The 17,887-nt window shown below is 49.1% G+C and overlaps 1 protein-coding gene across 1 annotated transcript in view; it reads left to right on the top strand.

The window, feature by feature from the left end:
* DOCK2 (dedicator of cytokinesis 2) overlaps positions 1-17,887 on the top strand; it is a 448,493-nt gene that overhangs the window by 364,530 nt on the left and 66,076 nt on the right. Inside the window, exons 30-32 of the mRNA XM_052659358.1 lie at positions 4,398-4,498; positions 4,595-4,653; positions 15,990-16,138. Of these exons, the coding sequence (XP_052515318.1) occupies positions 4,398-4,498; positions 4,595-4,653; positions 15,990-16,138 (309 nt within the window). The remainder of the gene's footprint in view (positions 1-4,397; positions 4,499-4,594; positions 4,654-15,989; positions 16,139-17,887) is intronic.

A 17,887-nucleotide genomic window follows, 5' to 3' on the forward strand; every position in this document is an offset into this window, starting at 1 on the left:
CCCTACAGACTGTAGCCCGCCGGGCTCCTCTTTCCATGGGATTTTCTAGGCAAGAATACTGCAGTGGGCTGCCATTTCCTTCTCCAGAGGATCTTCCCAACCCAGGGATTGAACCTGCATGTGTCCCACATTGTAGGCAGACTTTTTACCCTCTGAGATACCAGGGAAGCCCTAAAAAATTTGCAATACCATGGACTATATGGTCCATGGAATTCTCCAAACCAGAATACTGGAGTGGGTGGCCTTTCCCTTTTCCAGGGAATCTTCCCAACCCAGGGATCGAACCTAGGTTCCCCGCATTGCAGGTGGATTCTTTACCAGCTGAGCCACAAGGGAAGCCCAAGAATACTGGAGTAGGTAGCTGATCCCTTCTCCAACAGATCTTCCTGACCCCAGGAATCAAACTGGGGTCTCCTGCATTGCAGGCGGATTCTTTACCAATTGAGCTATCAGGGAAGCCCAAGAATATTTAATTTTCCTCCTGTAATTTTTTTTCAGTTTTAGAGTGAAGCTAAGTAAAAGTGGCTCAGATGTGTCCGACTCTTTGCAATCCCATGGGCCATATAGTCCATGGAATTCTCCAGGGCAGAATACTGAAGTGGGTAGCCTTTCCCTTCTCCAGAGGATCTTCCCAACCCAGGGATTGAATCCAGGCCCCCCACATTGCAGGTGAATTCCTTACCAGCTGAGCCACAAAGGAAACCCAAGAATACTGGAGTGGCTAGCCTATCCTTTCTCCAGCGGGTCTTCCCGACCCAGGAATTGAACCAGGGTCTCCTGCGTTGCACACGGATTCTTTACTACCTGAGCTATCAGGGAAGCCCTAAAAGCCAGAAGGTAAAAACAAACCAAATGTCCGTATTGGACAAACAAAATGTAGTTTATCTGTATATACCAACACCCAGAACAGTATCCAGCAATAGACATAAATGAAGAACTGATGCCTGTGACAGTGTGGACGAACCTGGAAAACGTTATGCTCAGTGGAAGGGGCCAGACCTGAAGAGTCACACAGTTCGTGACCCCACTTGTCTGAAATGGCAGGAGCAGATCCACGGCGACTGAAGTAGCTGCGTGGTTGCCAGGGGCTGAGGGGGATGGGGCAGTGGCAGCGACTGCTAATGGGTGGAAGGTGTCTTTGGGGGACGATGAAGATGTTCTAAAATTAAATAGTAGTGATGATTTACTACTAGTAAATAGTAGTAAATCTGCTAGTGAGTATGGTAAAACCCACTGAATGGTATACTTTTAAAAGTTAATGTTATGATATGTGAATTATATCTCAACTTTAAAGAAAAAGAAAATCAGGAATAGGGTGACATAAAACATTCTTGAGGGACTAAGTCAGGTGGGATAGAGGTAGAACTCAGTAAGAAGTTTCACTAGATTTGACATGTTTGGCTGTTCTCAAACATGTTAGGTGTGAGATTTCTGGAATTTTTCTCAAAAGCAATGCTAATTCAGCTCGCTTTGTTACACATCTATTTCCTGTTGTATCCTGATTACTCTTTTGAAATCCCCTAAATTCAGGAATTTCTCACCCTAAAATATAACCCATTCCATGTCCTGTGGCCAGGCTTTCCCTTGCCTCGGCTCATAGTCTCATATCTCGGTCTTAAACAGGACGAGATGTGAGCTCTGGGCTTGAGCAACCAAAGCAACACGTTGTCAGAACTTGCAAGTCATAGGGCCACCAGGAGGAAGGGCAGCTGGTGTGGCTGAGACACCCTGACCTTCACTGTGTTTGGAAGTGAGGTTACTATGGAAACAGAAGAGCTTGAGATCTGATTCTCAGAGTGATGGGCCACCTTTGGAAGACTTTGAGGAAGGGAGGGATAGGATCTGGTCCTTCTGGGCTCTGTGTGCTGAGTTGATTTTATGGGGGCCACAAGCCAGGATGTCACTTCACTGCACCCCGGAAAGACTTGGTCTTTTGGACTGTGAGAAATAAAGTTTCAGGTAAAAGAAGGAAAGCTATTCCCTCAACAGAGTATAAGCTGCGCGAGGGCAGGAACTGCTGTCTGTGTAGCCACGGCCCTGGCCCCACATGATGATACCTGGCCCACTGAAGATGTTCTGTGAATATGTGTCAGTATAGGCTCTGCCAAAGACAGACCACAGCATGTAGAAAGAGACCTGAGTATCAATCAGTAGTGAAAAGTAAAGTGCAAGTGTTAGTCGCTCAGTCACGTCCAGCTCTTTGTGACGCCACGGACTGTATCCCTCCAGGCTCCTCTGTCCGCGGAATTCTCCAGGCAAGAATACTGGAGTGGGTAGCCATTCCCTTCTCCAGGGGGGCATCTTCCCAACCCAGGGATCGAACCTGGGTCTCCTGCATTGCAAGTGGACTCTTTACTCTCTGAGCCACCAGGGAAGCCCCATCAGTCAGTAAGCCTGGGTTTAAACCCCAGCTCTGCTGTATGCATAACAAGCTGTGTGACCTTAGGCAAAATACTTCACCCCTCCACACCTGTTCTTCTCATCTGTAAAATGAGTCTAATAACGGCTGCCAGGTTTTGAGAGATGGAGGGAGGGATATGTGGGAAAGCGTCTGGCCCATGGTAAAACAAAGGGCTTGTTTTGCTTTTCTCTGAAATAGGAGCCACAAACCCAAGTGTGGCTTACAAGCAACAGCAGTGAGGACATTACCAAAGGTATAGCTGCCTTTCACTTAGTCTTGGCCACTGGAAACCTCCAGTGAGCATCTTTGAGTGAAGGATGACAGCCTCATTGGCAGGTGATTTCTCTAGCTGGTGTTACCCTTCTCTAAATGCTAGTGAACATTTAGAGAATGCTGGACAAGTATGGGCTTCGTCCACCTGCTCCTTTCAGGGCCATGACGTTTTATAATAATTGCTCTTGAGCACCAAAGGCACCAGGTTGTACTATTATTTGCTTTGGTACCAAAGAAGTCACCAGAATAATGAAAAGAATAATAAGGCTAACCAGAGCTTTGGAGCTCTTACTGAGATCCATGCCCTTTTTTTTTTTTTTTATTAAATTTTTATTTTCACTTTATTTTACTTTACAATACTGTATTGGTTTTGCCATACATTGACATGAATCCACCACGGATGTACATGAGTTCCCAAACATGAACCCCCCTCCCCCCTCCCCCCCATGTCATCTCTCTGGATTTAAGCACATCATCTTTACCACAGTCCTCTGGGGTGGATACAGAGCTAGCCGCCACCCTCCCCCCTCCCCCCGCCCTTTGCAGGTGGGTTCACTGAGGCTCCACAGGACCTTGGTGTGAGTCTCGACCTCTCTGTGTGTGGCCTGCGCCAATGTCACTGCCACTCCTGCTGAGCTTTGGAGCACTTGCCCTCTGCTGCGCACTTTGCTGGACCTGTTTCACCATGAGCGGGTGAAGCGGGTTCTAGTCTCTGTATTTAGCACCAAGAGATCGCGTAAATGTTAAAATTACGGTACGCCTGCTTATCAGCTGGGCCTCAGTGGTCCTTGAACGCAAATGAGCATGAGAATCATCGGAGTGCTTGTGAACACATGGATTTCTGGGGTTGGATTGAGTAGGTTGGAGTGAGGCCAGAGAACCTCCATTTCTAACGAGTCCCTAGGTGATGTCGGTGCTTCTGGTCCAGGACCAAACTTCAAAACCACAGAGCTAAAGGGAAGGAGAAGGCGACATATTCTAAGATGGAATAGGCGGCAGGCTGGTCCTCTGCTGCCAGGTGAATCAGGAAAGACTTCCAGAGACACTGTTGTTGTTAACTCTTTGTGAGCCCATGGACTACAACACACCAGGCTTCCCTGTCCTCCAGTATCTCCTGGAGTTTGCTCAGGTTCATGTCCATTGAGTCAGTGTTGCTATCTAACAATCTCATCCTCTGCCATCCCCTTCTTTTTTTGCCTTCAATCTTGCCCAGCATCAGGGTCTTTTCCAAAGAGTTGGTTCTTTGCACCAGAAGCTTCAGCTTTAATATTAGTCCTTCCAGTGAATATTCAGGGTTGATTTCTTTTAGAATTGATATGAGAGTCTCTGAAGTCCTTATCCCTTATTGCCCCCTAATTCTAGGGCAGAGAACCACCTCACCAGGGCACCCAGCTGGGCTGAGTTATTCATTTTCCAGAAAAACAATGAAGCAAAACAACAGCAATAAAAAAAGAGTGGCCCTAAAATCTTTCTCCTTGCCCAAATCCTGTTGTCAGAGAGAGGACGTACATGGTCAGCGCCCAGAGAAATCCATCCATTGTCCTCCTTTGGCTGGAATGTTAATTTCAGAGTCAGTGCCAGTTAGAAAATTGCAGTGCACAGAATTAAACTGGTTCTGCCTCTATCTTCTGCCATCTTCATAAATTATTCACATTACCCAGCGTTTAATATGCGTCCCCACTTCGGCACTCCCCATGACAGTTCTCCATTCTTCCGTTTACAGCTGTGGAACAACTATTTTCATCTGGCAGTGGCCTTTATCACTCAGGATTCTCTGCAGCTGGAGCAGTTCTCGCACGCCAAATACAACAAAATCCTGAATAAGTAGGTTTCATTTGGAGCTCCTGAAAAGGAGGGGGGAGGTTTGTGAGAATCTCTGAGGTGATGCCTGAAGCAGACATTTTTTTTTGTTTCTCCTAGGTACGGGGACATGAGACGGCTAATTGGCTTCTCCATCCGTGATATGTGGTACAAGCTTGGTGAGTAGGCACAGGCATTCAGACAGACACGTGTGCACATGCCAGGCTCCTTCTTGAAGACCATCTGTTGGAGGGCCGTGGGGGTTTCAGCAGAGGAAGCTTGAAATAACAGTTTATCACTGTACACACCCCAGGTCTTTAATAAGTGCCTGATGAGAGAGAGTGCCCTTCCCAACCTCCCATCCCCTAGGACAGCTGTCGATCCGCTTCTCCTTGATGCCCCTGAGGGGTTAAGAAATCAAACTGGAATTTGCAAGGAGAAAGAGCATGACTGCTGTGGGGATGCACGGCCTCCCCCATCACGTGTGCTTCCTGCTGATTGGTGCGCATTCTGCATCCTGCTTCTTACGTGATGTTGTGATCTGCCGAAGGCCCTCCAAACTCATGGGGCAGAATTGATTCTGTGGCAGTCGAGGTTCTCCTGTGATATGATTTGAGCTGGAAGGTGACCCCAGAAGCTGTCCCTGCTTCAGTGAGCTACAGGAATCCTGGGCAAGCTGAGTGGTACCTATGGGAGGAAGGAAGGGGAGATGGAGTCAGCAAGACATTTATTGAGAGTCTGAGTCAGCCCTGTACAAGGAGATTTTATTTAATCTGCACATCACCTCCTACAAGATGGAAACATTTCCCCCTCATTTTATCAATCAGGGAACTCGGAGGGAAGGCGCTTGCTTGAGATGAAACAGTAGCGAGCCGCAGAGCTTGGTTTTGATTTCAGGAGGATGGGGGCTGCACACCTTGCCCAAGGCCTGAATCCTGCTCCATAAATCTGTGCAGTAAGGATGAATGGGCAGTAGCGAGCTCTTTTCACCTCCTATTTCGTGTGCCCTCCTTGACTCTGCTGCTGACCTGCTCTGTGCTCGTCTTAGATGTGGACTCTGTTCAGTAGAGCAGGACTCTGCCTGCCTGTTGGATTCAACCTAAATCACCTCCCCAGACCTCTTAGCGTCTATCAGTCCCATCTGACTTCCTGGACAGCTGTTCCTCGCCCTTCCTAGCAAGGTGCATTCATCGTGGGCAAAGCAGGTGGACATCTGCCTGGGCTGTGTTTGCTGGCAGCATTGCACTCAGGTCAAGAGCACATGCTGGGAGGAGGAGGGTCATAGACTGGTTCCCAAAACTGAAGGGAGAGCTGGGGGTCCGGACCCAGAACAGACTCCACCTCTGCCGGGAGCCATGCCTTGTCATTTGCACGCTGTGAGGCACAGAGCAGGGGCCCGAGTGACACTGGCCCAGCTTGGGGAGACAGCGCCATCTCCCAAGGGTGTCTGCGAGGCTTGGAAGGGCACACACTGGCAGTGGGAAGCCGTGGAGGCCACACCCATGGGAGAGCTTTATCATCACTTTCACCCTGTTAACGACAGCATCCTTAGCTGTAACAACCAAAAATGTCTTTGCGTGCACGCTAAGTCATTTCAGTCACGTCTGACTCTTTATGACCCCATGGACTGTAGCCCTCCAGGCTCTTCTATCCATGGGATTCTCCAGGCAAAATTACTGGAGTGGGTTGCCATTCCCTTCACCAGGGGAATCTTCCTGACCCAGGGATCAGGAGTCTCTTGCATTGCAGGCAGATTGTTTACCCTCTGAGCCACCAGGGAAACCCTAGACATTACCAAATATCCTCTGTGTGTATACATGTGTGTGTGTATGTGTGTGTGTGTATGAAACTCCCCTCTTTTGCAAGCCATCACCAAAAGAAACACCATCTCTGCCCTGTGTTTCTGGAACAGCATTTTTTTTTTGTTTCTCTGCTTTGGATAATGATAGGGATAAAAGAAACATTATGTATGTCATTTACCACTACCATGCCATAGGAGAAAAGTGCACAGTGCCGGTGGTAGCCAGCATCTGGCCGTGGGGCAGGAGTCTGGGAGGGAGCCGTGGGGCTGCAGACTGAGGCGGGTGCACCCCGGCTGGAAGGAGCAGTTGCTGTCCTGCCTGGTTGGCTGCTGTCCTATTAGAATGCAAGGCGGACATTGCCACAGCTTCCAGTTTATCAAAAGAAGCCTAGAAACATAACTTTTCAATGCATTTTCTAATTTATTAATATTGGTGGTAACTAGTTGAAAGTTTTAAAAGCACCAAATGTGTCCAATGAAGCAAGGGGCCCAGACTCAGCCTGCAGATGAGTTTGCCTTCTCTGCTTTGCGACAGCAGAGACAAGGTGAAGCCGTGGTGGGCTTCCTCTCCCAGACCTACATCCCAAGTGTTGCCAGGATTGCAAAACAGGGATCTGTGCTTTGTTTGTTTCCGGTTCCTCCGCACAGCCTGCGCTTTTCTGAATGTCCTTCATTGCCGTTGTTTTGCACACAGAAGATTTTATTTAGATATAGATTGTTTGGGCAGGAGCTTCTGCGCTCCCAATTATGCTGATGAATGAAAAGATGTTACCAAATACTCTACCCGCTTAGAATCACAGAACATCAGAACTGGAAGGGCCCTTTCGAGAGCATATTGTCCAGCATTTTTCAAATGTTTATTTTTAGCTGAGGACCAATAAAAAGAATATACCCTGCTCAATACAGAAATTGGATGAAAGCCAAGCTGTTCTAATTGAAGTGGAACGGGCAGGGTTGGGGGCGGGAGGGTGGGTAGAGCTACTCTCCTGAGCTCCTAAGGAGATCCCTGCAGATTTTCTGGGAGAAACCCTTAAGCACTTCAGAGAATAGTGTGAAGCTACAGGTCTGTCCAACCCACCGGTTTACCAGCAAGGAAACTGAGGCACAGAGAGGCAGAGAGTGTGTGTCCAGCATCACGGAGTGGATGAGAGGTGGATTCGAGACAGGGGAGCCTGGCCTGCTATAGTCCGTGGAGTTGCAAAGAGTCGGACATGACTGAGCAGTGGGACAGCGAGCAACAGCAGCACAGGCACACTGGTGTGTCTGTCCAGAAGCGTCATGGACCCCTTGCTGTATTCAAGTACCTGCAGGGTGAATTAGCGGAATTCAAAGATATACTTGTTAGGGTTTGGGGGCTGCAAGAAAGAGATGCCGACTGTGGCTGCCTTAATTGGAGAAGGTACTGATTGGAAGGGCAAGGGAAAATGGGCTGTGAAGGGTAGGATTAGAGCCACTCAAGGATCCAGGGCAGGTGGTGTGATGTTGCCTTTAGGATGTTCTATCCCTACATCACTCTGCTAAAGGTCCAGTCTCTAGGAGACACCTTTCTATTGTTCTTCCTTGGGTGACCGCTCCATCAATGTCCCCACCAAGCCTACACCCATCAAGGGAGGCAGAGTTTCCCAAAGTAAAATGTTCATGGAGTTATGGAGAAGTCGAACAAAGACACAGATGTGCACTGTAGGAAACAAAAAGGAAAAAGTTCTGTTGCAGGGATGGCCATCTCCTCGTCTCTTAGCCTGGCCTCCTTGGAAGAGGAAGGCGTATTGGCCTGAAGGGACTTTCCTGCTGCTCCTTAGTTACCTGGCTGCCTTCTCCTTGCCTGTCTTCTTCAGGGGTAGGGGAGCAGAAAGAGGAGGCGGAGTGGATGGATGGGTCCCCAGCCCCATCCCACTTTGCATTCTGCCAGATGCTGGCATTAGCAGGCTTTCTCCAGCAAGCTAATGAGGTTAATCTGCTAATCCAAACCAGAACCAAGTGCTGTATACATGGGGGACCAGTGTAGTGAGAACACTGCATCGGGTAATGATGAGTTTTAAAGTGCAATTTGTGAAGCATCCAAGACAGAGTGAAACATGGACGCTATCAGTGGCAAACCTGGCTGAGTGCCCACATAATAGCCATTCCATCCTTTTTTCTAGCTAACTGATCCCTGGTTTGTTTTCTTTTTTTTTTTCCATGATCACAATTTGTCCAGTTAACAATGATTTGTAGCTAGTGATGGCCATGTGACCCAACATGATTTCTGAGAAGCAACAGAAATAAACTTCTTGGGGTTTCAGGAAAAAAATTTTCCTAATTAAAATGAAAGGGAGGGCATAGCAGTGAGCATAGCACATTTTTTTGCTTGTAGTCTTTCCCTTCGTTCCTTTCCGGGAAAGAATAAGATGCCTGGAGGCACAGTAGCCACCTTGAAGCCATGAAGAGTCACACCCTAAGGACGGAGAAGCAGCTCTGGGCTGACTGTCTTAAGGAAGAAAACTGAACAGAGCTTACTTAGTTTAGCTGGGGAGATCAGATTTCTGCTACTACCCTATCTGATGTATCATCTAATTCAGTGCCCTGACTTTATAGGCGAGGTCACTGAGGCCCAGAGAAATACAAGGACATCCCCAAGGTCAACAGCAAATCAGTGACTCAGCTGAGACAAAAGAGCCAGACTCGACCTGAAGTCCAGTGTTCTTACTAATATTTTTTTTTCCAGAATATGCAAGATATTTTCAAAGTATGTGAAATAGTAAACTATGTTTTCCAAAGACTACTGATAATGAGTAAATCATAATGCCTGTTAAGTTTTAAAATTTTGTTTTAATGCCCAAAGCAATCAGGGCTTCATCACCGTGATCATCAGCATCATCATCTTCTTCTCATCAAGAATGATTTGAGCAGCCCTGTGATTATAAGATAGCTAATTGCAAAGATAATCTCGGTCTGGAAGACTATTCAAGGAAAAGTCTAGACAAGTGTGTTTGTGTGTGTGTGTGTGTGCGTGTGCACTTTTGTGAGGGAAGTACATGCAAGGAGGCCTTAATAGAGAGAAAGATCTGTACCGGGACCCAGCCACTAAAGGGTTAATGCTCTTTGTATGTTTGGATCCTGGGATAATGCCACATATAAAGGACTTTCCCTGATAGATGTAGCATCATAACATCTGATTTCCGCTAGGAGAGAAGCAATGCACATTTTGTGAAAATGACTTTGTGCTTAACCAGACCATGTTCACTGGGGTTGATGCCGGTCTGCTGTGTTAACAGTCTTCATGAGAGAGAAAGATAAATTCCAGTGGCTGGCATCATGGCCTTCCATGTGGGGAGGTCGCTCCCGGCAGAGCTGTGAGAGCAACTGAACCGTCACTTTTTCAGCATCGATGGAGGGCCCAGCTCAGCGCTAAGCACCAGGGAAGGATGAGAGAGTTGGGGACGTATAAGGCATGGTCCCTGCCCTCCCTGGAAAAGCCCACCATTGAGCTCTAAACATAGGACAAACTGAGAGTCTGAAGAACAAACTAAGAGCACATTCCTTAATGTGAAATGTGTGGTCGAGACTCAGGAGTTGAGGCAAAGAGGAAGGCTCTACTGAGTCAGTGGCTCTTGAATTAGACCCCAGGGTGGTCAGAGTTGAAAGGGCGGCAACTATTCCAAGTGAACAGTCAGCCTAAGCAGACATGACTTCCTTGAGTTAGGGAGAAGCTGCTGGGCAGAAATAGGAAATGGGATTAGAAAGGCATCCATCCATCCACCCACCCATCCATCCATCCAACCAACCATCCATTTATTCATTTAGCAACAAATATTGAGCATAGTGATAGGCAGAATACTACCTACCAAAGGCGCCCAAGTCCTAACCCCAGCACCTGTTTATAAATTACCTTACATGGCAAAGTGGACTTTTAGGCATGATTAAGGATCTTGAAGATGGTAAGGGTATCCTGGACTGTCCAGATGGACCCAAAGCAATTACAGGGGCCTTAGAAGTGAAGAAAGGAGGCAGGGGAGTTGGAGAAAGATTAGAAAAAGCAATACTGTTGGCTTTGAAGATGGAGGAAGGGGCCATGAGCCAAGGAATGCGGGCGACCTCTAGAAGCTGGAGAAGGGAAGGAAACGGTTTTCTTCCTCAGACCCTCCAGAAAGAACTCAGCCCTGCTCACACTTGACTTCAGCCCGGAGAAACCCACTTCAGACTTCTGACCTCCAGAACTATAAGATTAGTTTGTGTTGTGCTAAGCCACTGCCTGTGGTGATTTGTAACAGCAGCAACCGGAAATGAAGACAAGTAGCCTTAAAAGTCAGGCACTGTGCTAGTGGCTGAGGCTGCAACCGAAGACAGCTGTAGTTAGAGACGTAGCCCCCAACCTCACGGCCTTGCACTGAATAGTAAACTGTCTGCTGAGCTATTTAATTGTGGTTGTACAGGAAGCTAGCTGTAGAGCAGAAGCTGCGGCACCCAGAGAGTGCATAAAGGACTCCCGCCTAGTGAGTGAGCTCGGCGGCCTCGGTGAAGGCTGTGGGGTGCTGAGCCCCAGAGCTGTGGCGTCCTAGGGAACAAGCCTGTGAGCCACCTGTCTAGATTTAAAGGCTCTAGCATCCACGTTTTTTAAAAAGATAAAACGCAGTGAGATTAATGTCAACAATATATTTTATTTAACTCCATATTCCAAAGTGTTACCATTTCAACATATAACCAACATAAAACATTATTCAGATAGGTTACCTTTTTTGGCTTGCTTTCCGAAACTCTTTCTTAGAAATCTAGTGGGTCTTTTACACTTACAGCACGTCTCAACTTGGACTAGCCTAATTCCAGCTGCTCGAAGACACTGTGGCCCAGTGGCCTCCATACTGGATAGAGAACAAGTAACATTTGCTCGTGGGGCCAGTGGTGGTGGGGCTCGGGTGGAGTTGGGCACAGGAGGGGCGAGCATGGTGGGCAGCGCGGGGCGGGGTGCAGCTGAGCAGGGGGAGGCAGGGTGTGGAGACGGGGCTTCGGGCCAGATGGGCTTGCAGACCAAGGGGACCCATGCAAGGACTGTAGCTGTGGACAACATGATCAGACTGGGGTTGTCAGATGTCTTTGAGGAGACCTAAGAGCATGTTTCAGTGGGAGAGAGAAGGGTTTGGAGGCTGGTAATGGCAATGGCACCCCACTCCAGTACTCTTGCCTGGAAAATCCCATGGACGGAGGAGCCTGGTGGGCTGCAGTCGCTAAGAGTCGGATACGACTGAGCGACTTCACCTTCATCCGTTGGAGAAGGAGATGGCAACCCACTCCAGTGTTCTTGCCTGGAGAATCCCAGGGACGGGGGAGCCTGGTGGGCTGCCGTCTGTGGGGTCGCGCAGAGTCGGACACGACTGAAGCGATGCAGCAGCAGCAGCAGCAGCAGCCATGTCAGCTGTGGGAGATAAGATACATCTGATCCAACCTCCTTCCGTGCCATCCCTTTACTCTAGAAGTAAACGAACAAACTGACCAGCCTGAGACTTTCCGTGAAAAGCCCCAGGGGGCACCATGGGGTTGGACCGCAGCTTCTTACATTGCTTTTCCCACAACTCACCCTGGGCCGAGCTCGCGCTGCTCAGCATTGACATCACCACACTCAACACCAACATTTGCTGAGCCTTTGTAACCAGCCAGACCCTGTACAGAGCCCTTTGTTTTAAGCTTCTCAACAATTCTTCAGGTAGGGACTATGATTATATCTCCATTTAATAGATGAGATAATATGTTTTTAATATTTTTATTTATTTTGGCCGCTGCCGTATGACATGTGGGGTATTGATATCCCTCAACCAGGGATTGAACCCACCCTCCTTGCATTAGAAGCATGGAGTGTTAGCTACTGACCCACCAGGGAAGACCCCAGATGAGATAATAGAGGCTGGGGAACATTAAGTAACAGACACAAAGCTTCCTGGTGGCTCAGAGGGTAAAACAATCTGCTTGCAACACAGGAGACTCGGGTTCCATCCCTGGGTTGGGAAGATCCCATGGAGAAGGGAATGGCTGCCCACTCTAGGATTCTTGTCTGGAAAATCCCACAGAGAGAGGAGCCGGTGGACTATAGTCCGGGGGATTGCAAAGAGGTGGACATGACCGAGCAACTGCACTTCACTTCTTCACAAAGCCACACAGTCTGAAGTGGCGGTGGAGGAGTTTGAGGCAGGTTTTCAGGCTCAGAGATTCTACAGGGCCTGGAGGGAAGCTGGGCCAGGCACATTCTGGGCCACAAGGAGAGACTCGACCGCCTATCTTAGATCAGTACCTAGAGGGACATTTCCCAAGCCTGAGATGGAGGGGCAGAGATCTGCATGCCTTCTTCCTCTTTTCAATGAGCGGCGTCATTTCTGATCAACCCAGCTTCATTTCAGAGTCCCCAGGAGGCTTGCAGGAGAAACCTCTGAAATCCAGAGGGTGATAACTTGCCCTCATCCTGCTCGTTTCGGGGTCTGTGCTCCCAGTCTGAGCACCGCAGGCCTCCTGTCAGCCTCCTGAGGCCAGGGGTGCTCCTGCCTTCACACTCAGCCTGGCCCCAGGGCAGTCTTTCCCCTTCCTCTTTCCCCGCCCTCCTCCCTTCCTTCCCCCTGTTCTCTCTCGTTTCTTCCTGTCAGGCTGCCTTCCTAGTGCTCTCAGACATTCACCTGCGATCTCACCTCTCCCCTTGCGAGGCAGGACAGGCGAGGCCCTTGCATAGACCAGAAGGGGAGCACGGCGGCCGGCTTTCCACCCATAGACCTCAGCTCCTCCCTGTGCTCTCAATTCTGCCAGATCCTTCCCCAGAGCCTGGGCAACCCAGCACCTGGATTTATCCCACTGACGTGTTGGGACTTTAAAAGCCTTTTCTAATTGCTATCTGTTCCCAGTGAGATTCAGCTTCCATTATGTGAGAAAGACCCTCTCACCCATTCCCTTCCTTGCCTTTTTTCAAGAACAATAGCAGGTATGTCTCTTGAATGAGAATTTTTTTTTCCAAAATGAGTTCACATTCACTTAGCCACAAATATGTTCTCTGTGTGTGTGCCTGTGTGCACATCTATGTATATAAAGGCACACGTTCAGATTACTTGAACACAAAATCCAATGTGCTCAAATTCCATTTCTGATGGAAATGAATAAAATTTTTTATGGAGCATTGTAAGGGCCATTGAGATCACACTGCATTGAGAAATCATCATGGTCTCTCCTCTTTCCTTATTCTTCTGAGCATCTCTTCAACTGACTGCAAAGAATGCAGGTCAGAAGTGCCTGGGAAATCCCTAGTCTGTGGCATGTCTGCTCTTTATTTTAAACCATCTCAAATATATCTTTATCAGACCCAATGCCCTCCCGTATTCTAAAGGCCTTTGTCACATAAACAATTTCTCCATTCCGTGGTGGCTTATCTGACAGTTTCCCATTTACCTGCTACTTATTATTACACTCGACTTTGAATTTTAAAACCCCACTGAGGGTTTAAAGGATCTTGAAGGACAAAATCAGAAACCTAGATTAGCAGTTACTATAAATCTGCAAGAAAGCTAGTTTAGTATTTTTTTTTTTCTGTTTGGAACAATGCAGAGTATAATCCAAACACACTGTATAATGAAGCTGGTATCCTGGAAAAGTGTCTTCATATTTCACTCACCTCTCTGCCTGCCTTCACTATTTCATTCTCACTAACTGAGGATATTCCTAAGATGATGCCTTTTTTATCTGAATTCTGGGGAAACACTCACTCCAACATTAAGCCTCATTTAGGTGGAACTAAAATTCATTTTCTTGCAGCCTTCCCTCTTGGCTCTTTTACTCAGCTTTAATCAAAAGCAACAATGCCAGGCTGTATGCCATACTGCCTGAGTTTCTGCACCCCAGGAGCCCCCCAGGCAAAGACCACCAATGCAGTGTGCACCTTGACAGTGGGGAAAAGCAGGATGGGCTTCTTGGGCTCTGAGAGTCAGGAGGAGAAAGACACAGCTGCCGATGAAACACCTGGGTGTCAGCTTCACTGGCAGGGTTGCTGGGATGGGCTTGCCCATGCTCCCCAGGAAATCCCCGCAGTTCCTGAGTGCCCCTCCCTTTCCCTTTCTCTGCCACGTCTGATGTGTGTGTTCTGAGGAGTCTAGTCAGTTCTGCTCGACAAGGCTGCCCTTCATGGTTCATTTTGGCCAAACATCACAGCAGTGAGAGCTAACACTATACAAAGTGTCCTATGTGCCAACCACTGTCCAGGGTGCTTGATAAGCAAAAATACCTATTACTCTCATATTGCAGGTGAAGACACAGAGGCCTCAAGAGGCCAGCTTGCCTACCATCACACAGCTAGTTGATGGAAGATGCATTTACCTATTTCAGGCAATCTAGAGCCAACTTCAGTGCCCTGCACCACTTGGCCTCACTGGCCCTGCCCCGGGGCTGATTATCCTAGACTCTGTGCTAAGTGTTGCTAATGTTGTTGTTTAGTCACTGAGTCATGTCTGACTCTTTTGCAAACCCATGGACTGTACCCTGCCAGGCTCCTCTGTCCATGGGATTTCCCAGGCAAGAGTACTGGAGTGGGTTGCCATTTCCTACTGAAAGGGGTCTTCCCAACCCAGGGACCGAAGCTGTGTCTCCTGCGTTGACAGGAGGGTTCCTTGCCCCTGAGCCCCCAGGGGAACCCCCACGAAGTCCACACAGACGTGTTTCCTGTGGTCATCTCAGCAGGTGGGTATGGCAGTTGCATGTCTATGACACGTCTCCAAGTCACTCACTCTCCGGTGAGTATAAGAGCAAGACGGATTTATTTCCTCCTTCAGTGGACATTTTATGGAGGTAGTATGCTCCAAGCTCAGCGCTACAGATGTCATAAGAACAGACATGCTCTCTGCTCTCACAGAGCTCTCCGTGGGAGAGGCTGTTGTCTATCAAAGGAAGCCATCGTTGCCAAGTTGGCTAAGGAGACAGACCACTGGCCAGGGCAGGGCATCTGATGGAGCTAGGGGTGGGGTGGGCATGTGGCAGGGCTTTTTAAAAGTGTATCTATCCATGGGAAGCCAGGTGGTAATGGGCAGATGTTGAGGAACGGGCAGGAAAAACTCGTCAACAAAGGAGCACCAGGAGCACAGCCCTGGTGATAAGGCGGCTGGTGAGCTGGTGACCCTGGAACCAGGCCAGCATGGTGACAATGCCAGGGGCCAGGGCAGGGGACACAGGAGAGCCTTGAAGTGAGGAAGGAGAAACAAGAAGCTGTAGTTGATCTGACCACAAAGCAATGTTTTAACTCCCACTATTACACTGACCATACTTTTATAGCAGGTTTTTGGCAGCAAATTTTGCTTTTCTTGTTTTCACAAAACAGTTGGTAAAAAAGCATGTTTCCAAATCTCAGAAACGTGGCTTGTGCTGCAGACAGACATCATTTCAAGTATCCCTGTGATTTGCCATCACTAACACACTCCATTAGGGCCCTATTTGCAAAGGAGATATGCAGGTGAAAAGCCTTGTAAACAGCAATGTGCCTTCCACACGCCTGGGTTATTATCCCTAACAACGGAGCTTGTTTTGGATGATGCATGCATCATTTACACGAGTTAATATATGTAAAGTGTCCAAAATGGTGCCTGGCTCCTGGTAAACAACTGTGTAAGTGTTAACTTTTGTTTTTACTGTTAGCCTCCCTTTTTTCTTTTCCCAGGCTTGGTCTGGCTCTCCTGTGAAATCACGAAAATGGTTTCATGGGCCCATGTCCCTCTTCTCTTTCAGGCCAGAACAAAATCTGCTTCATCCCAGGCATGGTGGGACCCATATTAGAGATGACACTTATCCCTGAGGCTGAGCTCCGGAAAGCCACCATCCCAATCTTCTTCGACATGATGCTGTGTGAATATCAAAGGAGCGGGGATTTCAAAAAGGTAAAAAATGAGGCTGGAGACTCAGGCCAGCATCTCTAATCCCCAGCCCATTTCCCCATGACGATACCTTCGTTCCGTCTGCCTGGGCTTCGTTCAGAGGCTTGATGGGAGGCTGGGGACACTGATTCACACGCCTGGAGTGAGCTGGCTGAGCGGATTTGGTCAGTGTTGCATCATGCTTTCCCCTGAAAGCCCAAGACTAAAATGCACTTTCTTGCTGGGTGTCAGTGTGGTCCCTTTCTCTAAAGGATAGGAATCCTACTTCCCTGCAGAAGAGCCCCCTCAGGGTGCATCCCAAGGGGCTCCTCCTCCCCCCTGCGCACGCCTGAGACCCACCTTGGCCCAGCACTTCTGCTTCTGCGATAACGCAGGAGGTCTGAACGTCAGACTTGGCCACGCATCAGGTGGCCAGCAAGCAGAGGCTCAGGCCCCGACGCCCAGGAGGGCCCTGCAGAGCTGTGGTGGGGTGAGTGGGGCTCTCCCCAGCACGCAGGGAGGGAGCCACTGGGGCAGACGCAAGGGCCACCAGTCACAGGTTTTCATAGAAAATCCCACTGGACTGGAAGAATGGAGGCCCAGCCACTCCAGACGCTTGGCCGGTGAGGTAGGCCCTGGTTTCCACAACAGGATGCTGGCTCCATTCACAGGTCAGGCCCAGTTCAGGGAGGTTGGTCTTTGTGTCCCGTCAAGTCTGCCTCAGCGATGCGAGGCCCTCAGGTCTCGCCCTGCTGTCCTCCCTGCCCCTCCCCTCCTGGTGCTCCCCTGTTGGACTCCCTCCTCACCCTGGCATTCCTGCCCCTCATTCTATACCACATCCTGCGCCAAAAAAATTTCCTGAAAATAGGTATCTAAGTGCCTCCTGAAGGGCAGCAGTTTCCAAGCTGCTCTTTCTTAAAATCCTTTCGGACTTTACTCTTCCTTCGCTCACTGGTTCCCTAATCCTCATCCAACGAAGTCCAAACCCTGTCGCCTGCATTCCAGATCCTCCCTGCTCCGCCTTCAGCTAGTGCTCCCGCCGTTTTCTCCAGCTCGCTCCGCCTCCTCACCTGTTCTCCAGGCCTCCCTCCTGCTCTCTTGAACTGTGTTGCCTTGGTGAGCATCCTCTTTGTTCCTCTTCCTCCGCTTCTCGGCCACACTCGTGGTCCTGCCTGCCAGCACATCCGTGTGTGCCTCTGAATCCTGCAAAGCCCTGCCCAGAGCTCACCCTTTCGAGACCTTTGCCCTCTGCTCCTCTGTCATTCCAGCTGTCTGAAGCATCGTTGTTAGACACTGCCTTACACTACGCTCGTTTCTGCTGCTTCTTCGTCTTCATGTCAAAAGCGTGACGCTGACGATAATGCCGGTGACTGCCCTTAACCGTGCAGGCCCCGTGTCGGTCCCTGTGAGTGCGTCACGTACGTCAATTCATGCCATCTTTTTCTTAGAGCCCTGTGAGGTGGGCAGCACATCATCCCACGTGTGTGTGTTCATTGGGCTGTGCCGAGCCTTCACTGCAGCATGCGGGATCTTTGCGCTTTGTTGTGGCATATGGGATCTTTTGGTTGTGGCATGTGGGATCTAGTTCCCTGACCAGGGGTCAAACCGAGGCTCCCTGTGTTGGAAATGCAGAGTCTTAGCCAGTGGACCACCAGGAAAGTTCCCATCCCAATATTAGGGTGGAAGCCCTGAAGCCTGGAGAAGTGAAGTCGCTTACCCTTGGCCGTAAGAGAAAGACGCAGAGCAGAGGCTGCAGCACACAGGCCCCTAGGA

This window comes from Budorcas taxicolor, chromosome 20 (assembly GCF_023091745.1).
Source record: "Budorcas taxicolor isolate Tak-1 chromosome 20, Takin1.1, whole genome shotgun sequence".
NCBI lineage: Eukaryota > Metazoa > Chordata > Mammalia > Artiodactyla > Bovidae > Budorcas > Budorcas taxicolor.